The sequence below is a fragment of the Pleurodeles waltl genome, chromosome 6 (assembly GCF_031143425.1).
Source record: "Pleurodeles waltl isolate 20211129_DDA chromosome 6, aPleWal1.hap1.20221129, whole genome shotgun sequence".
Taxonomy (NCBI): domain Eukaryota; kingdom Metazoa; phylum Chordata; class Amphibia; order Caudata; family Salamandridae; genus Pleurodeles; species Pleurodeles waltl.
Genome location: NC_090445.1, coordinates 157,063,303 through 157,083,887, shown reverse-complemented (window position 1 = coordinate 157,083,887; position 20,585 = coordinate 157,063,303). Strand labels below are relative to the sequence as shown.

The 20,585-nt window shown below is 44.9% G+C and overlaps 1 protein-coding gene across 9 annotated transcripts in view; it reads left to right on the top strand.

Annotated features, from left to right (window-relative positions):
- LOC138299444 (signal transducer and activator of transcription 5B) overlaps window positions 1–20,585 on the top strand; it is a 994,326-nt gene that overhangs the window by 802,076 nt on the left and 171,665 nt on the right. For all 9 annotated transcript variants that reach the window (XM_069237688.1, XM_069237689.1, XM_069237693.1 and 6 more), the window contains one exon: window positions 18,461–18,553. In XM_069237688.1, the coding sequence (XP_069093789.1) occupies window positions 18,461–18,553 (93 nt within the window). The remainder of the gene's footprint in view (window positions 1–18,460; window positions 18,554–20,585) is intronic.

Here is a 20,585-nt window from a genome sequence, read left to right as displayed (position 1 = left end):
GTTCTTGGCAGTCATTAAGTGGGTAAAGTGTCCTTCATGCAACACGTCTGGCATATCCTAGGCCATGGACCCAGCCACTGTTGTCAGACTTCAGTAGAGCAATGTGCAGGTCTCTGTTCATGAAATGATGAAGTGGGGCAATCGCACCAGCCATGTATTGCACCTGTACTCAACTGGACATGCTTGCACCCTGGATTGATGAAGACAGAACTGCTCTTTGTCTTTGGTTCTTTTCCAACCCCTCAGCTGCTCTTCCCCTTGGTTCTCCTTGTTCTCTACCTTCTGTTTCAGTACGCAAAAGGCACAGTAAAGTCATGTCTGTGGTCTCATTGATCACATTGCAGGTCAGCTCTTGTAACCAAATTAGGTTTCTCTTCTTTTTCAGGACACAATAGGTTCAGCTCCCTGCAAATCTTGCAGGCTTATCCTCTGCAATGGGGTGATAAGTATCAGAATCCTGGTACTCCAGTCTCTGTCCACTTGTCTGTTGAGCTCCCATCTCAAGTAAGAGAAGTCCTATGCATAATGCAATTTTTAGACTGATAGGGTGTGAATACCCAATTAAAGCCATTGTTTGTTCAGCATTATAGTTCTCACCACCTTTGCATGCCTCTACCCAGGCTTTCTAGACTAAACATATTAAACAGATAGCTTCAGAACTGGCTGGATATTTGCTGGATATTTTGAGCCAGGCATCTGCAAAATGACAAGGAGGTATCCCAGTGAAGAGCAATGATTTTGATTTAGCCACCTCATCACACACAACTACACATGGAAGTCTTGTAGAGCAGATGTTGAAGGACCCCACATGAGTAGATTTAGATTTAAGGGTTAAAAGAACTGTCTCTGGGAGAGTTAATTCCAATCAGCTTGTAAGAATGGGTGTACAGTCCTTGATAATGGATGTAAGCACATGTTAGCAACACCAGCGTCCTCCTTTGTCCTTTGTAGGTTGTCCTGGCGTAGCATTTCAGAGTGTAGGCCCGTGGTACAGCAGCATCTCTTGACTGTACCTTTAGATGACAAACATCTGTCCGGCCCTCAGGCTGACCAGATGCTCTAGAAAATCAGAAGGAAATCATACATAGAAAAGTCTATGTGTGCCCCATAGTCTCTCAGTCCAAAGCCTGTTTTTCAGAAGCAGCACACACCTGAGGAAGTAACAAACAAAGGTGCTCGGGCAGAGATCCACCTGGCAGCACTATTAACAGTCCTGTCAGGACTCTCAGCAGCCTAAATCCTTCCAAAGTTGGGCTTATAGAGGAAATATACAGATGAAAAGTAGAGGTGGCTGCAAGGCCACACTGATCCCTTTTCCCCTCCCCGGATCACACCATACCTTTTAAGAGAAAAATAAGACAATTCCTGTCACAAAGGGAAGGATTACATCAGACGAGTGGGTTCTCCCAGTCGTGTGAAAGAATACTGTTTTGTATTTCATGCATCTCTTTCCACCATCCCACCCTGCCGTCATGTACTGAGTTCAGACCACCTTCATGTTGTGGAGGAAAAGGTGCTCCTAGCAAAGGGTGCAATGCAACTGGTACACTACACCAATGTGAGGCAGGGGTGTACTCCCTGTATTTTCTTATCCAATGAAAAAGGAACTGTTCACTTTACCTGTCCTCGCCCTGCAACCATTGAACAGGGTCATCTCCTCTGAACACTCTCACATGTTCACCTTACAAGATGTCTTCCTGCTGCTACAACAAGGTGACTTCATGTTAGCATAGGATATGAAAGATTTATACTTTCACATCACTAAACACCAGTACCTTCACTTTGAGGTTAGTGGAAAATACTACCACTTCAACGTGTTAACCTTCAGAGTTATTAAAGTTTTAAGTGTGTTTACAAAGTGGTCGTAGCAGCCCACCTGCACTGAAGCGCCATATACATATTTCCATGTTTAGACAACGTGCTGATAAAGAGCAGCTGTACAGAACAACGCTTAGCACAAATTCAGCTAGCAGTGCCTCTACTTCATAGCCTAGGTTTCACTATCAGTAAGAAACAGTCAGATCTTACACCCCAAGAAATTCTAAATGCAGAAACAGACAAATCAAACCCTAACCAACAGTGGTTGATGTCTTCTTTTTCAGACACTCCATTCCATCATGGTTTGCCTTACTAGACCCCATTCCACAAATGACCATCACCGCCAATGCTTAACAGGTGTGGTGGATACCACTGGATGACACTTTGAGGCAATTGGGCTCCTCAGCACCAGGGCCGTCACATCACCTACCTGGAGCTTTTATTCACCAAACTAGCTCTCAAAACCTTTCCCTCACTTCTAAGGGGAACGCAGTACTCATAAAAACAGACAACATGACAGCTACGTTCTAAATCCAGAAGCAGGGGAACCACTCCCCCAGCTTTCTCAACTAGCACAGGAGATATGGCATTGGGCACCTCACAAAAAACATTCCCCTGTTAGGTGAGCATCTCCCAGCTGTGGAGATCAGTTTTGCAGACATGCTCAGTAGGACATGTTAACAGTTCCACAAATTGGAACTCCATCTGCAAGTCTTCAAAAGGTACTTCCAATGCTGCTGGACGCCAGCAATAGACATGTTTGCCACTCCTAGCAAAATGCCAAAGCTTCACTGCGCTCCCATGGTCCACGGGTAATGCACCATGCACAATATACTATTGATGAACTGGTCAGGAATACTTGCCTACGCTTTTCTGCCTTTCTTCTTATCCCATATGTGGTGAGTGAGCCCTGGCACTCTGTGCTCCTCAACATGTCTGGCAGTCCCCACAAGAAGCTCCCAATCAGGCCCGATAATCTCACTCAGCATAACTGTGAGCTTGGACACCCAGATACCAAACATCTCAATCTCACAAGCTAGCATCTGAGTTCCTAAAGTTTGGTTACCTTAACCTTCCCCCAGGGATGCATCATTAATGTATGTCAGAGAACTCACTGCTTGAGCCTGCTACGCAGCTAAGTGGGAATGTATTAATGTATTTCTAAACAATTAGATTAGCTACCTCCCCCTATGAATGAGCTTGTTTCCTACCATCAACATCTTTACCATGCAGATCTCACTTACACTTAACTGCAGTTACAGCAAACCTTCAAAACAGACATAATTTGTATATTTTAGGGTCCCGGTAACTAAACATTTCATGGAGGGTCTGAAGAGGGTAATTCCTCCAGACAGCTCCTGCACCTGTCCGTAAACTTAATGTAGTCATCATATCACTTATGGGCCCTCTTTGTGAGCCTTTGCACTTGCATTGCTTGTAGTCCTTGTCCTAGAACATGGCCTTCGTAGTAGCAGCCCCCCCCCTCAGATGTATTGCACTCCAAGTCTTCACAGTACAGCAACCATTCATTCAGGATGATATGGGCAGAATAGTGCTTCATACCAAGCCTACATTTCTGCCGGAGGTTGCTTCATCGTTCCACATGAACTAAAATATTAGACTAGCCACAGTCTGTAGCTGACAACCTCTGGTTGTTAAGAAGGCACTAATGTTTTCTATTTATAGAACTAAAGTCTATTCATATTATTGTGGCATTTGCCAAACTCCACAAGGTGTATGTTATCTCTACAGCTGGCACTTCAAGGTGGATATTTGAAGGTATTGAAACCTGTAAAGTCAAACTAATTGTCCCTGTGCCTCCAAAAGCACACACAACATGTAAAAAAGGGAGCTAGTTTAGTGTTTTTTTTATTTTTTAGATAACATCCCCACTCATTGATATTCGCAGGACTATTTGGTCAATGCCACACACCTCTACCAATCTGTGTGGATGTTTTAGCATGTCAACAAGCCTTGGTTGGCCAACCAGTATTAAGGACACTCTTTAAAACATCTGCATCATCTGCTAGCTAACCGTTGCTTTGGAGGGGGACTGCTTTATAGACTATGCATATTATGTATCTACAGCCACACATGCTACAAACGGAAAATGTTACTTACCATACAGTGACCTGTTCGTAGTGTGTAGTGCTGTACACTCCATGCACCCACCCACCTCCCTTGCAGCCACTATTGATCACAGATGTTTTCTATACCTTTTCACGTATTCACTTGATCATGCACAGCACACTAAGTCTCTGACTTACAGTGTCAGTTTGAGGTTAAGGTTGAGCTCATTTGCTGGTGATAAGACCAAGAGAGGAGTCACAATAGGTCTAATGACTCGAGTTTCTTTGAAATAAAAACAAGCTGTAAACCTGATGGCAGGAGTATGCAGAGTACGTGAATCTACACACGACGAACAATTTGTTACAGAGTAGGTAACATTTTACACACACACACACACACACACACAAACACACATTGTGTGTATAGACAGTTTGTGAGTGGGTGAAACTTGGTTTTGGTCTCCAAGCTTGTGGAGGAACAGGAAAAGGGTGGAGTCATTTAGCGTCGGAACAAAAGGGAAGTGTGTGGGTGGCAGATGATGGCCGGAGCTGAACAGGATACGAGCAACTGGAAGAGTAGAATCCAGTGGTCTCTGGTAGACTCTGGCTACAGCAGTTCCACACAGATTCCAGCCCTGCAGCAGTTAAGCACAGGGCCGGTGCCGGAGTACGGAGGTGATGGGAGCCATCGGGCGTGTCTGGGTGTGTTACAACGCCAGTGTAGGATTGAGAGTTGCATTCGTGAAATCGGCTGGCTTAGGCGCTGGTATGACTTGTGTCTGCAGCTCTCCCTTGTTCTAACAACTTAGGAGGCATACTTGCCCGGCACATTATACAGTACATTACATTAATTTATCAAAGTCCAGTGGGGGTACAAATGGATTAAGGGTGGTTTTGTAAAAGAGCTTTAAAGTTAACAACGTTATTGTATGGTCGCCTGCACCATTATCTAGTAAAGCCCTTGGTAAAGTGGCTGATTGGACTTACACTTTTTGGTTTGTGTGCCTGTTCCTTATTTTATTTCTCGCACTCACTATGCTGAGGTAACAGTATTCTTTTATAGTAATGGGCATGCTGGCTGGTGATGAATTTTTACCTCCGCAAATCTTCCTTTTCGCTGCAGTATGTTTTTAACTTTTATCATTGTCCATAAATGTCCAATGGACTGAAGCGAGTTTAGAAGTGGCAAAACCTGTGTTGTTTATTTTTAGGTCGAGCATAGCATCGTGCAAGTGCTGCTTTTCTGAAGTGTTATCTGTTTACCACGCCCATCACTATCGCTCGTTCGTGGGCCTCTACTTCAAAAATCCTTTGTTTTCATTGGTAAATGCTTTACGTTTGTCCCTCCTTGGGGCAGTTTGGTTACCGCCTTGGACATCGACCCTGTTACATGGCTAATTGCACTTTTGCTGAGACCCTATTGCCCTTTAATGAAGCACTTACTACTGTCCTACTGGGTACATGGTCCAAACTCAGCACAGGGGCCCCTGTGAACAGGACTATATCCCGCTGCCTTCAACTGGCTCCAACTGACTCAGTGCTCCTGATGCAGCATCCCACCCTGAGAGCTTGGTTATACAAGCCTCTACATCCTAGGGCATGTTCCCTTACGCACCCCCAGATAGGGAATCCAAGAGGCTTGACCAACTTGGGAAGGAGTTGTTTTCTTCCTCAAGCCTGGCAATGCGGTCTGTGAACACTGCCTGCTTTTTGGGCCGTTACTCCCCTCAGTCACTGCTGGCAACTGGGCAAAGTGGCGGGGCTGCAGGAATAACATACAAATAAATGTATAGAAAGAAAAAAGACTTACCTGAAGCTCACCTCCGCTCTCTGCCACTCTCCGCTACACTGCAGGCTCCCAGCCTGCCCTGCGGCCACTCACGACTCTGCTCAGAGCAGCGTTATAACTGGCTGGAGCGCCCTGGCTGGGCACTCCAATGCAGACTGCGAGCCTGGGCTTGCTTTCTCCAACCTAGCAACGCAGTGCCGGGTTGGAGAGAGTCCATGTGCACATGTATGTTTGACCTGCCCGAGATGACCGGCCACACATGCAAGCGCACTAAGGGGAGTGCTCTTTGCACTCCCCTTACTGCTCGTCACCCCCATGGCCCTGCGCCTTTAAAAATATAATGATAAAACATTGTTTATTGTTGTTTTATTTTTAAAAGTTTGCAGCTCCTGTGCTGGCGGGTGGTGGGGGGGCAACGCTCCCCGCCATAGCGAAGGAGCCACCCCTGCTCCCACACACTGGGATACAGTTGCACAAGTGCTGCCACAGTTCCCGGAGGAGGTCCAGGCTGCCTTCTCTCAAGCTGTTGCTGACGAGAGAGACACAGCAAAGTTCACAGTCAGATGTGGGCTGAGCATCACTGACTCACCGGGTAGATCATTTGCTTCGACAGTGGCCCTTAGGCGCCACGCTTGGTTGAGGCTTTTCAGTGGCTGTCCAAGTCAGTGTGTTGGACATGCCTTTTGATGGCACCCGTCTCTTCAGAGAGATGGCAGACTCGACGCTCAAGCACTTAAAGGATTCTCATGCTACGGCAAACTCATTGAGCGTCGCCCCTTTCGTGGCTATGGAGGGGGCACCCAGCCACATCCTTTCCCCCTCAGCCACCATGCCTCACATCCTGCCAGGCCTCTGCTTGGCTGGGGACTAGGGATCTACTGTCCTCGTGGATCAGAGAGCCAGCGGTCTAGCCGGTCCACCAACCCTCCCTCCCCTTCCTAGTCTGACCCTTCCTCATCTAGTCTGACCCTTCCCCACCAGGGACCAGTCAGAGGTAGGATCCACCATTACCTACTCTGCTGGCAGTCCATCACGTCACACAGGTGAGTTTTTCAGATAGTACGGAGGGGCTATTCCTTCCCCTTCAATACTGCCCCTCCATCCATGCCACCATCCTATGATCAGATGATGGAGGATCATTTGGCAGTACTCTGTGAGGATGTTACAGTTTTCTTGCCCAAGGGAGCCGTAGAGAGGGTTCCTCTGTCAGACGAATGTCATGGTTGTTATCCCCCCTAGTTTCTGGTGCTCAGAAAGTACAGGTGCCTTCACCCTATCCTAGACCTTTGGTCCCTCAATCTCTTCCTCAAGAAGGTGTAGTTCAAAATGCTCACTCTGGCCCGGGTTCCATCTGCCCTGGTACCAGGAGACTAGATGGCATTCGATTTGCAGGACTCCTACTACCACATTCCTGTCCTGCCTGCCCACATATGTTTTTTGTAGTTCACGGTAGGCCACAAGCACTTTCAGTTTACCATGCTCCCTTTTGGTCTTACCAGTGCCACTCTGGTGTTTACCAAGGTGATGGCAGTGGTTGCAGCTCATCTGTGCAGGTCAGGGGTTTCAGTCTTCTCCTACCTTGACGACTGGCTGTTGAAGGCGGGCCCGCCCCAGGCTGTTGTCTCCCACCTCCAGACTACATCGGACCTCCTGCATTCGCTGCGGTTCACTATAAAAGTGCCAAAGTCACACCGGATTCCCTCTCAGATACTCCCAATACTTCGGAGCTGTTTGCACACAGTGCATTTTCAGGCTTATCCTCCTGAGCCGTGAGTCCAGGATATTCAAAGTATGATACTGATGTTTTAGTCTCTGTCCTGGGTTTCGGATAGAATGACTCTAAGGCTACTGGGCCTCATGGCCTCCTGCATCCTGAAGATCGTACATGCCAGATGGCATAGGCGGGCTCTGCAGTGGGACCGGAAGTTCCAGATAGGTACAGCATTGTGGGAATCTCTCCGATATTATCCAGTTCCCAGAGGGAACTGAGTGAGATCTGCAGTGGTGGCTAACAAACTGCGATTGGGTCAGAGGCAGATCCCTCTCCCTTCCCCAACCAGATCTGACAGTAGTGACAGATGCGTCACTCCTGGGATGGGGCGTGTAGGAAGCTGGCCTGGTGTGTGATGAGTACCTATGATGTTATCACCAGGTCCAGGTATCCCCTATTAGTGAGGTGTAGGCAGTGTCTAGAAAGCCAGGGCTTTCTAGAGGTAGCTGTGGATGAGCAGCCAAGACTTATCTAGGAGACATGCAAAGCGTATGCAATACCACTGTAGTCACACAGCACTTACACACGTAAAAGAACCACACAGTGTTACAAAAATAAAGGTACTTTATTATGGTAACAAAAATACTAAAATACTGTATAGGCAATATTCTAATAGCAGGTGAGTAAACACACTATTATATACACATTAGAAGTCAGGAATTGTCAATAGAAAACAGTGAAATAATGGAAACCCTAGGGGGAGACCAAACTATATACTGAGTAAGTGGAATGCGAAAGTCAGCCCCCCACCCAAGGAAGTGGAATATGTAGAGGGGAGCTGGAAGAACTAGGAACCCCAAAAGTTAAGTACCAGGGTGCCCCCCCCCAGCGAATCAGAGGAGAAGTAAATACCAGTTTTTTCCCCAAACACACAGATAAACTTTGTAAAAGGATTGTGCAAGACCCAATCAAGACTAGTAGGGACAGAAGATGGCTCCTGACAGAAGAGGACCTGCAAAAAGAAGGGGACCAAACCCAGTTCGAGTTGGAGTGTCCGGTTGGGGCAGGTGCACTACCTACCCTTTTGGAGATGCAGGACCAGGTAAACGGAGAAGACCAGGAGTCGGCCATGCAGCACAGGAGCAGGAGAAGAGTTCCAGGAGTGATGCAGTCGATGTTCCACGTCGGAAGAAGAGTTGCAGCCTTCAGTGGTGAGGAAGAACCACCTACAAGCCTTGGCAAAGGCAAAAGTCGCAGAAGAAGAGTTGCAGAGCTGCCGGGGACCAGGAAGCTCCAAGGGTACTCAACCCACAGAAGGGAGTCCCAGGTGACCCTCAGCAGTGAGGAGAGTCAGAAGTCAAGGATGCAGCCCCCTCAGGCAACTCACAGGCAAAGGAGTCGCAGTGAGGCCCACTCAGCACATCTGGAGAGGAGTCCCACGTCGCTGGAGCAGCAGGCAGGAGACTGTGCTTTGCAGGGAAGAGTGCTGGAGAAGAGCCAACAAGCCTTGGTAGCTGCAAGAGTCGCGGTGCGCAGGGGTACTGTCCTGCAAAGAGAGACTAGGGCTTACAACCTGTCCCAAGTTGGACAGCTGGTAGGGAGGACCAAGGGGACCACTCCAGACCACCAACTGTGATGCAGGATCCAAGCTATTCCGGAGGGGAGAGGATACACACAGCCAGTCGTCGTTGCAGTTGGTGCCTGCGGACACAGGGGAGTGGCTTCTTAACCCCAAGGGAGATTCCTTCTTGCTTCTTGTGCAGGCTGAAGACTCGTTGCCCTCGGAGGATGCACAGGCAGGGAAATGTTGCAGTTGCTGGAAGGAGCCCGAGAAACAATGTTGCAAATTGGAGTCATCGCTGGAGATGCAGATTTCTGGTTCCTGGAGGGGCCAGTTCAGTCTGGGCAGCCAGAAGTTGAAGTAAACGATGCAGAGAAGTCCTGCTGGAATCTTGCACATTGAATCTGAGGGGCTTCCCAAGAGGGAGACCCTAAATAGCCCAGGAAGGGGGATTGGTCACCTAGCAGGGTGACCACTTATCAGGAGGGGTCTGTGATATCACCTGCCTGACCTGGCCACTCAGATGCTCCCACGGGCCTCTGCCCACCTTGGAATCAAGATGGCAGAATCAAGTGGCCACCTGGAGGAGTTCTGGGCACTACCCCTGTAGAGGGAGAGTACAGTCACTGTGGTCCTCGTTAGCAGGATCCCACTGAACACAGTACAAACACGCTGACTGCAGGCAAAATGGGGGGGTAACCATGCTAAACAGAGGGTACTTTCCTACAGGACGGCCATCTGGGAGAGAGGGAGATCAGAGGCATCTGGTCTCTGGCGAAATCTGGACTCCATATCAACCTGTTGGAGCTCCAGGAGATCAGACTAGCATTGAAAGCATTCCCTCTCTCAAAGGGAAGGTGGTGAAGGTGTTCACAGACAATAACACCGCATGTGGTATTGCAACAAGCAGGGCAGGGTGGGGTTGTGGACCCTTTGTCATGAGGCTCTGTGCCTCTGGACATAACTGGAACAGCAGATATACTTATCTGAAGCAACTCTAACTCTGCCAGAATGTAACTTTGGGCAACCAGTTACAGTTTCTCAACATAAGTATAACTGTAAGTGCTGAATTTCTGTAGTTTTGTATGTGTAAAATGTCAACCTAACTATAACGTCCCTGTAACTTTTGTTTTTTTCAGTGAATTTCTCTCTCTCTCTCTCTCTCTCTCTCTCTATATATATATATATATATATATATATGTTCGATGGCATGTGTAGCTGCTGATACACATGCTATGCATATTCTGCCATCTAGTGTTGGGCTCGGAGTGTTACAAGTTGTTTTTCTTCGAAGAAGTATTTTCGAGTCACAGGATCGAGTGACTCCTCCTTTTCGGCTCCCATTGCGCATGGGCATCGACTCCATGTTAGATTGTTTTCTTTCCGCCATCGGGTTCGGACGTGTTTCTTTTCGCTCTGATAGTTAGAGTTGGAAAAGTTCTATAACTCGTTAATTCTCGTCGGTATTGTTTCGATCGCGTAACATCTCTCGTCAACACTTCGGTACAGTCGGATCAAACATCTTTACTCGCCCTTTCGGGCGCTCGCGCCCAACTCGGGCCTAGTCGGCCCGACCGAGTGGAAGCCTCATGGACCGGACCCCATGCCGCTTTTGTCCTCACTGCCACGCCAAATTACCATATACAGACCAACATCTCGTCTGTAATCTGTCTCTACCCAGACCATCAAGGGGAAAATTGTGAGGCCTGCAGATCCTTCTGTTCAAAGAAAACTCTCTGAGACAGAAGAGCACGAAGACTGGAGATGGCGTCAAAGAGCACAGAACGTCTTGACGTCGAGGAAGAGGAGATCGAGCACACCGCAGTCTCCGTCCGAGGGTCCGACTCCGAGCAGGAGTCCGAGGAGGACAGACCGGTCACGGCAGGACAGCAAGTGAGTACGCCTGCCCCTGTCCCATCCAAGCCCAAACATAAGGCCTTGGGAACACCACGGTTCGAACCGCAAAAAGACCCTCGGTGACCAAGCAACAACTTCGGCACCGAAAATGGCCATGCCACCGAAGCCTTCTGACTCGAGTCGAGGCACTGGCTCCGAAGCAAGCAGACATCGAACCCTTGAGGTGAAACCGCGAAAATCGCTTTCGGAACCAAGTCCAACATCCACTCCCAGCCTTTCGATCCTGAAAAAACCATCTTCGGAGCCGAAAAGGCCAGTTTATACAGAGGAGCGTGGACTTTCCAAAGTACTTAAAGACAGCCATAAATTTTCGAAGGAACACACACATATGGAGGACATTGATGAAAGGTAGGCCAGAATTCACATTCACAAGGACACTGGCAAGATCATAACTGCACCTCCTCTGAAGCCTAAGAGGAAGTTGGCCTTTCACAAACAATTGGGCACTGCTTAGCCACCAGCTAAAGTGCCAAGGCCTAAATAAAAAACGCCACCTCCTCAGTCTCCTCCTCATTCTCCTCACCTGCTTGTCTCTCCACCTACTGCTCCTACACCTGTACAAGCTCCTGCACATTCTTTCGATTCACAAGAAATTGTGGATACATGGGATCTCTGTGATCCAGATCCCATTCCTGACAACAGCCTAGACTGCTATCCTTCCAAACCATCACCACCAGAAGATAGCACCGGATACACTCAGGTTCTGGCAAGGGCAGTATCGTATCACAATGTCACCATGCACACCGAGCCCTTGGAGGATGATTTTCTCTTCAACACATTATCCTCCACACACACTGCCTACCAGTCCCTTCCCATGCCTCCAGGCATGTTAAAGCATATACATCAGATATTTCAAGAGCCAGTCAAAACCAGGATAATTACTCCCAGAGTGGAGAAAAAGTATAAACCACCTCCCTCTGATCCGGCATCCATTACACAACAACTGCCTCCTGCTTCTGTAGTTGTTAGTGCGGCCAGGAAGAGATCAAACTCCCAGTCTTCTCTTGATGCACCACCACCAGACAAGAAGAGCAGGAATTTTGATGCTGCTGGCAAAAGAGTAGCATTGCAAGCAGCCAACCAATGGAGGATAGCCAACTCCAAAGCACTATTGGCTAGGCATGATAGGGCCCACTGGGACGAGATGAAGGATATCATACAACATCTCCCCAAAGACCAACAAAAAAGGGCACAACATATAGGCTAGGCAGGCTATTACTAATAACCAGGTTAGATCAGCCATAGATTCAGCAGACACAGCAGCTAGAACAATTAATACTGCTGTTACTATACGGAGACACACATGGCTTCGGTCTTCAGGGTTTAAGCCTGAAATTCAACAGGCAGTCCTTAACATGCCGTTCAATCAAAAACAGCTTTTTGGCCCTGAAGTAGATACGGCTATTGAGAAAATTAAGAAAGACTCAGACACCGCTAAAGCCATGGGTGCTTTGTATATGACATAATACAGGCGATCCTTTTGGAAACCCCAATACAGAGGTGGTTTTAGAGCACAAACACCTGAAGCATCTACTTCACAAACAAAGCCAACCTACCAACCTCAATACCAATGAGGTGGGTTTAAAGGTAATTACAGAGGCCAATTCCCCAGAGGCAGGGGAAAATATCAGCCAACAAAACAAGCCTCACAGCCAAAACAGTGAATTACTCCATCTCTTCCCATCTCACACCTCACCTGTGGGGGGAAGACTGTAAAGGTTCCACAACAATTGGCTACCCATTACAATCGACAACTGGGTGTTATCTATTATCCACATGGGTTATTGCATAGAATTAACACAAATTCCCCCAAATATACCTCCAAAACTTCACAATCTCTCCTCCCACCATATCTCAATGTTGCAAGAAGTGAAATCGCTATTACTCAAACAAGCCATAGAGCTTGTACCACAACAACAGATAGGAACAGGGGTTTACTCACTGTACTTCCTCATTCCCAAAAAAGACGGAACCTTAAGACCAATATTAGATCTCAGAACTCTCAATCTTTACATCCTGTCAAAGCTCTTTCACATGGTGACACTACAGGATGTGGTCCCACTGCTACAGTAGCAAGATTTAATGGCAACATTAGACCTCAAGGATGCGTATTTTCACGTACCCATCCATCCAGCGCACAGAAAATATCTCAGGTTTGTAATTCAAGGAAAACATTACCAGTTCAAAGTGTTACCATCCGGAATAACAACAGCTCCCAGAGTGTTTACAAAATGTTTGGCAGTTGTAGCCGCCGACCTAAGAAGACAACACATTCATGTCTTCCCATATCTCGATGATTGGCTAATAAAATCCACCAGTCATACACAGTGCCAAAATCATACACATTATGTAATACAAACCCTACACACCCTAGGGTTCTCCATAAACTACCAAAAATACCACCTACAACCTGCTCATATTCAACAGTATTTCGGAGCCACGCTAAATACACAAACAGTACTTGCATGTCCAAGTCCACAAAGAGTGCAAGCATTTCACAATGTACTAGCACAAATTCAGCCAGACCAACAGTACACAGTCAAATTCGTACTGAAACTGTTAGGCATGATGGCATCATGCATCGCCATTGTCCCAAATGCAAGATAATACATGCAGCCTTTACAACAGTGCCTCATACAACAGTGGTCCCAGGCACAGGGTCAACTCCAAGATCTATTGTTGATAGACTGCGAAACATACATATCACTTTAGTGGTAGAATTCCACAAATCTAAACAAAAGGTGGCCTTTTCAAGACCCTGTGCCTCACACCATACTTACAACAGATGCATCAATGATTGGATGGGGGGCACACCTCAACAATCACAACATTCAAGGACAATGGGAAACCAAACACAAACAATTTCACATAAATCACCTAGAATTGCTAGCCGTATTCCTAGCACTCAGAGCTTTTCAGCCTCTTCTCACTCACAAGAACGTCCTTATCAAAACAGACAACATGACAACAATGTATTACCTAAACAAACAAGGAGGGACCCATTAATTTCAACTGTCCCTCCTAACCCAAAAGATTTGGCATTGGGCAATCCACAACAACATTCACCTAGTAGCACAATACATTCCAGGTATACACAACCAGTTGGCAGATGTTCTCAGCCGAGATCATCAGCAAACACACGAGTGGGAAATTCATCCCCAAGTGCTTCAGACATACTTTCACCACTGGGGAACGCCAGACATAGACCTAGTCGCCACCAACGAAAACGCAAAATGCCAAAACTTCGCATCCAGGTACCCACATTCTCTATCCAAGGGCAATGCTCTATGGATGAATTGGTCAGGGATATTTGCTTACGCTTTTCCCCCACTCAAGCTCATTTAATTTCTAGTCAACAAACTGTATCAACACAAACTCAAACTCATACATATTGCACTAACGTGGGCACGTCAACCCTGGTACACAACGCTGTTAGACCTCTCAGTGGTACCACATATCAAACTCCCCAACAAATCAGATCTGTTAACCCAAAACAAACAACTGATCAGGCATCCAGACCCCAAAATGCTCAATCTAGCAATTTGGCTCCTGAAGTCATAGAGTTTGGATATCTACAACTACCAACTGAATGTGTGGAAGTAATTAAACAGGCAAGAAAGCCCACTACCAGACAGTGTTATGCAAACAAATGGAAAAGGTTTGTATATTACGGTCAATCTAAACAAATTGCCCCTCTTTCAGCGTCAATACAAGACATTGTAAGTTAATTGCTTCATTTACAAAAAGCAAATCTAGCTTTCTCGTCCATTAAAATACATCTCACTGCAATCTCTGCGTATTGGCAAAATATACAACACAGCTCTTTATTTAGAGTCCCTGTTATCAAAGCCTTCATGGAAGGATTAAAACTTATTATTCCACTTAGAACACCACCAGTGCCTTCGTGGAATCTTAACATAGTACTCACACAACTCATTGGTCCACCATTTGAACCTATGCATTCATGTCAAATTCAATACCTAACATGGAAAGTTGCCTTCCTAGTTGCAATCACTTCATAAAGAACAGTTAGTGAAATACAAGCTTTCACTATTCAAGAACCATTCATATGAGTACACAAACATAAAGTTGTACTTCGAACACACCCAAAATTTCTCCCAAAGGTTATATCACTGTTTCATATCAATCAAACAGTGGAACTACCAGTCTTCTTCCCACAGCCAGACTCTGTAGCAGAAAGAGCCCTACATACATTAGACATTAAAAGAGCACTAATGTATTACATAGATAGAACGTAATCATTTAGGAAAACCAAGCAATTATTTGTGGCATTCCAAAAACCACATACTGGTAACCCTATCTCAAAGCAAGGGCTAGCTAGATGAATAGTAAAATGCATCCAAACGTGTTACCTAAAAGCTAAAAGGCAGCTATTAGTTACACCAAAAGCACACTCCACCTGCAAAAAAAGGAGCTACAGTGGCTTTCTTAGGAAACATATCAATGGCCGAAAACTGTAAAGCAGCCACTTGGTCAACACCGCATACATTTACCAAGCATTACTGTGTAGATGTGTTAGCAACACAACAGGCTACAGTATGACAGGCTGTACTAAGAACACTATTTCAAACAACTTAAACTCCTACAGGCTGACCACCGCTTATGGGAGGTAAATCTTCTTTGTAGTCACTGCATAGCATGTGTATCTGCAGCTACACATGCCATTGATCGGAAAATGTCACTTACCCAGTGTACATCTGTTCGTGGCATGTTCCGCTGCAGATTCACATGCACCCTCCCACATCCCCGGGAGCCTGTAGCCATTTAAGTTCAACATTCACTTGTACACATATATTCCATTTGCATGGACATCTCTTTATACTCTATCACTCCTACCTTACCCTCTGTGGGAAAACAGTCTAACATGGAGTCGATGCCCATGCACAATGGAGCCGAAAAGGAGTCACTCGATCCCGTGACTCGAAAATACTTCTTCGAAGAAAAACAACTTGTAACATTCCAAGCCCAACACTAGATGGAAAAATATGCATAGCATGTGAATCTGCAGCAGAACATGCCACGAACAGATGTACACTGCGTAAGTGACATTTTCCATATAATATATAGTCGCTGAAAGGTCGTTACAGGGACTGCTGAATTTCGATGGTTTTGTGTGGGTAAATCCTAACTATAACGTCCCAATAACCTTAGTTTTTTTTAGTGAATTTCTATGTTGTTTTTTTTTCAACATAAAGTAATAAGTAATCACCATACGTTAATACAACCACCACCGCGCACTTGCTGTGAAACTGGGTGCCTGTGTTTTTTTAAATGGCCTACAGATCCATGGATCCCTCGAGATTTAACACTGGGGTGTGGGCTGAGAGCAGTGGTAGATCCACAGATCCATGGGCAGGCAATACAAAAATATTTAGGCATTTTTTTTGCCCATAAGGGAACCCTCAGAGACCCCTCAATGTTTCCTATGGAGTCAGGATGCCACTATCCTGACCCCTTAAGTGATTTCTTTATTTATAATTTGTCCTTGGGGCCCAACGGAGAAAGATGATGGCAGCTACAACTTTCCTTTCAGGTTGCGGCCAGCCAATCAGGGCCTTGCTTTTGGGTTTGGATCTGTGGGTATCTGCAGTTCCCCCGCGGGAACCTGGAATCTGCAAATGATCCAAAACAACTAAATAGATTTACACCAGATTACAAAAAAGGCGCTTTCTGGACCAAAATCTAGGTTTATTCCAAATTTGGTGTAATGTCATTCAGTGGTTCGGATTGCAGCCAAGTCTAAAAATTGCAGAATCCCAATAGAAATTGCATGGGGGAAAAAGTGTTCTGGGACCCCCTTTTTCTCAGTTCCTGCTTTGTGAATCACTTCACAATTTTCCACACATCACCCAAAGTGAGTGGTAAACTAGTTTTGAAACTTTAGTGAAGATTCGTCAAATCGGGCCAAAGTTATTAGCAAAATAAAAAGCACTAACCCAACATGAAAAGTTGGTCCTAACCATAACTACCTACTGGCTATTGCCAGCAGGTAATATGTTTATCACACAGTGGCGGTAGTCACTGTGCAGTTATAAGTAAGTCACAGTTTTCATAGGAAGAGCCTAATAACTTTGACACCATTTGAGTCTTCATGAACCCTTCCACCAAAAAAGTTAATTCACCTTAACTCCTTCCTGGAAACTTTTGGGGTGATCTGTCAAGCTGGCCCAGCAAAAAAGGGCGGTTCCCAAAACACAATTTCCCTGTGCAGTGTCTATAGGGAAATTTAGATAGCACTACAGGCAAAATGACTTCGGAATTTTGTCAGATTTGGCAAAAATCTAGGTCTTCACCCCGAAAGCGTACTTTGTATAATTTGGTGTAAATCTGTTCAGTAGTTTTGGAGAAGTTAAGGTTCAAAGAATATAGTTATATTAAGAGTTGGTCTGAAATTCAAAATATCAAGTCTTCTCATTGGCTGAGGGGGACCTTTTTGGAGCGAATGCTCTGATTGAGCAGTGCCTTTTTGAAGTGAGCACCCTGATTGGCTGGCAGCAACATGAACAGAAATGTTGTGGCAGCCATTACAGGGCTCAGGGACGTAGTCTTCTGGCCTGAAAATCTTTTAAAATGACACTATATGGGGGCAGGTTAGGGGTACTCTCACTCTACAGCCCCAAAATTAGTAAAAAGAAAGATTGATTGAGGTTTCCGCAATCCTGAGGGAGTCCAAAGCCGAGGGACCAGATAAATGATTTGCAAAAACAAAATGAGGGTTGGGTGTCTGTGAAGGGTTGGCCTTGCACAGCTATGGTGGGTTCAGGTCCTCGCCTTCAGCTTTTGTGGTGGGAGGGACAGGAGGGGTAAAGGTTAAAGTGATGTTAGGTATGATAATATTTTACTTTACGTTAAAAAAAAAACTAGAAATTTACTGGAATAAAACAAAGGTAAATGTTTTGTTATTGTAGGTTGAAAATGGCAGTTAAAACATAACATTTTAAATTTAAAAAAACACTAGTTATAGTTTACTGTGCTAACTAGAAATTGTCCCCCTCACCACACCACCACAGTGCCATGCTTACTATCTCTCAGACATGTTCAATGATATCATTGATGACATCACTGATAACATTTCAAATGACATCATTGATGCCAACACTGGGCATGGTGGGGGCAGAAGTTCAAGTAAGCTTAGTAAACTGATGAATTTCAGTGGATTTTTGAGCTAAATGTTAAGTTTCAACTGACATTTTCATTTAACCATAACATCATTTTAATCTTTGGTTTTCTAATGTACAGGGGCAGACTGTCATACTTCAGGATCTCTTTCATATGGGATCCTTCTCACTGTGGTTGTGTGTGGAAAATAAGAGAAGGATCAAAACGTTCTGAGAAGTAAGGAATGTATTTTTTGGACCCAGGATACAAGTTAATTTAACCTTTTGTCAATAATGCTAAACACCAATTTAGAGCACGGGCCATATTGCAAATGTTATCCTGCATTCTTCTTGGATTTGCCATGCACCTGGAAACCAGTAATACGGTGTCATAAAGAAGATGGGTTGATGAAGTTTGTTTTATATCACACCTAGTCTAAAAATATATTATTTTGTCTTTTTTTTCCCCCTCATCAGACGTTGTCACTACCAGTTGTAGTAATCGTTCACGGAAGCCAGGATAACAATGCCACAGCTACTGTACTATGGGACAACGCATTTTCTGAATCTGTGAGTAGAAACAAAAACTATTTTTTCCACCAGGTTTTGACCTAGTTAGACAAAACCCAAGATTTCAGAATAGTGTGTTAAATCATATCAAATAAATATTGGTTTTGTGTGCCTTATAGTGCGTGCTGCCATTCCAAAGGATGTGCTACCATGTAATAAGGTATTAAATTGTTGCCTAGAAATTCGTCTTCCTTCATTTCTTGGAACCAAACTGTACTGGTTTACTTGAAGCTGTGTACAGATATACGTGATTAGCCGACACTTCCTGTAATGCGTTTCTAGAAAGGTCACAAGTTGTTTTTATATTATAATATTCTTTCCTGATATAATGTCGTTCAGGGATACATGATGGCTACCTGCTGGCAAGGTGAGAAGCAGAGTTAGGACTGTAGTGGGCATAAGAACTCTATGTAGGGTGGCATTCAAAATACACCACTTATTTACCTCCACTACATTATTATATACTTAATTAACAATATAATATATCATTTTGTTTATTGAGAAGACTCATTACACATACGTCCTAGAAGATTATTGATCTGCCAGAGCCTTGTGCTCGCTTAGCAGCATTAACTACCTCACAAAAATACTTCTAAGCATCATTTTGGTTGTCACTCGCCCACAACAAAAATTTACTTCAACCGCATTACCAGTTCTCCGGTGTGCAGGGCCATGACTTGCTTTTAGTGTCACAAATCCATATCCCTTCTAGGACTTACAGAAACATGTAATTTAAAATATGTAGAGCTTGATTTTCACAGAGTGCTTCACAAATCTTGAAATACCAAGTAAAGAGACCTTAGACAGTTCTGCATCATAGAATCTTTATTGATAGTCCTAAATGCTTGAGTAATGCCCTGTGTCTGTATAGACCACTGTACTATAGATAGGTTGTTCATAGAATGTAGCACTGGGTCACAAAGTCCATTTGTCCATAGGATGAATAGCAATAGCATGCATGCAAATAGAGTGAAAATGAGTCCTATCCCTTTAAAATTACCTGGAACTTCCTCTACCCATGAAAGTTTGTAGTGGCAGTTTGCTTCACTTACTCAGGTGTTTTTCCAACCCCATTTGAGAAAGATCTTAGAGCAAATGTGATGTTTTTATACTTGAGCTTCAATATCTATTTATTAGACAACATTTGATTTTCACTCCGTGTTTTTAGCAGACTTCTGTTGAGTCGGATTTTTTTCTTTTCAAAATGCCTGCTCTTTTTAAGAAGTACCCCTTTTTTGATAGAAAGCAGTATCAGACCCTCACAAGGTCTGTGTGGTATGCTCCCTTTCTCTCATACTGTTAAAGACTGCAATATCTGCCAAAGATGTCCAGAAGACAGAAAGAGCTTCAGGTTTCGAGGGATGCTTCAGAATATGAAAGCTGAAGAGGAGAGAAATAAGAGAAAACAGTTGAAGGACACAACTTCTCAAACATCTCTTGTTAAGAAAACACTGTCTAATAAGGTCTTCCCAACTGTGAGACTCTCCAAGAAAAGTTGAGACAAACATGCTTACCATTTTCATCATCACCTTCGATATCCTTAGAATTTGACATTGAGAGCCTCAGCCCCTACTTTTTTGTCATCCAGGTAGGTTCCACACCTTTCCACCGCATGAGTCATTCATCTCCATGACATATGACTTTCTTGATATGTAACATAACAGTGTTCGAGATGAGAAGATCGACGTTAAGCCTCATCGCTGACTCTGTATCATTGGGATATCAACGGCAACCTAGATCACTGACACTTATCAAGGCACTGCAGTCAACAAAGCCTTCTACTTCTGTGTAGGGTTGGCTCTTGCTATCAAAAACACCATCATCGATGTTGAGGTCACAAAGACGAGAGGATTCACCAGGCATTACAGTAGGTTCTCATTCAGCTGAAGAAATAACATCCTCTCCATCATGCTCTTCTTCTCTGGTGTATTTGTCTCTGTTGCCTACTCATTCTTCTCAAAACACTCCTATAACAGACTTGTCACCATCTCCAACTTCATCCTGATGGAAAAAATAAAGTACTGTCGGCAAT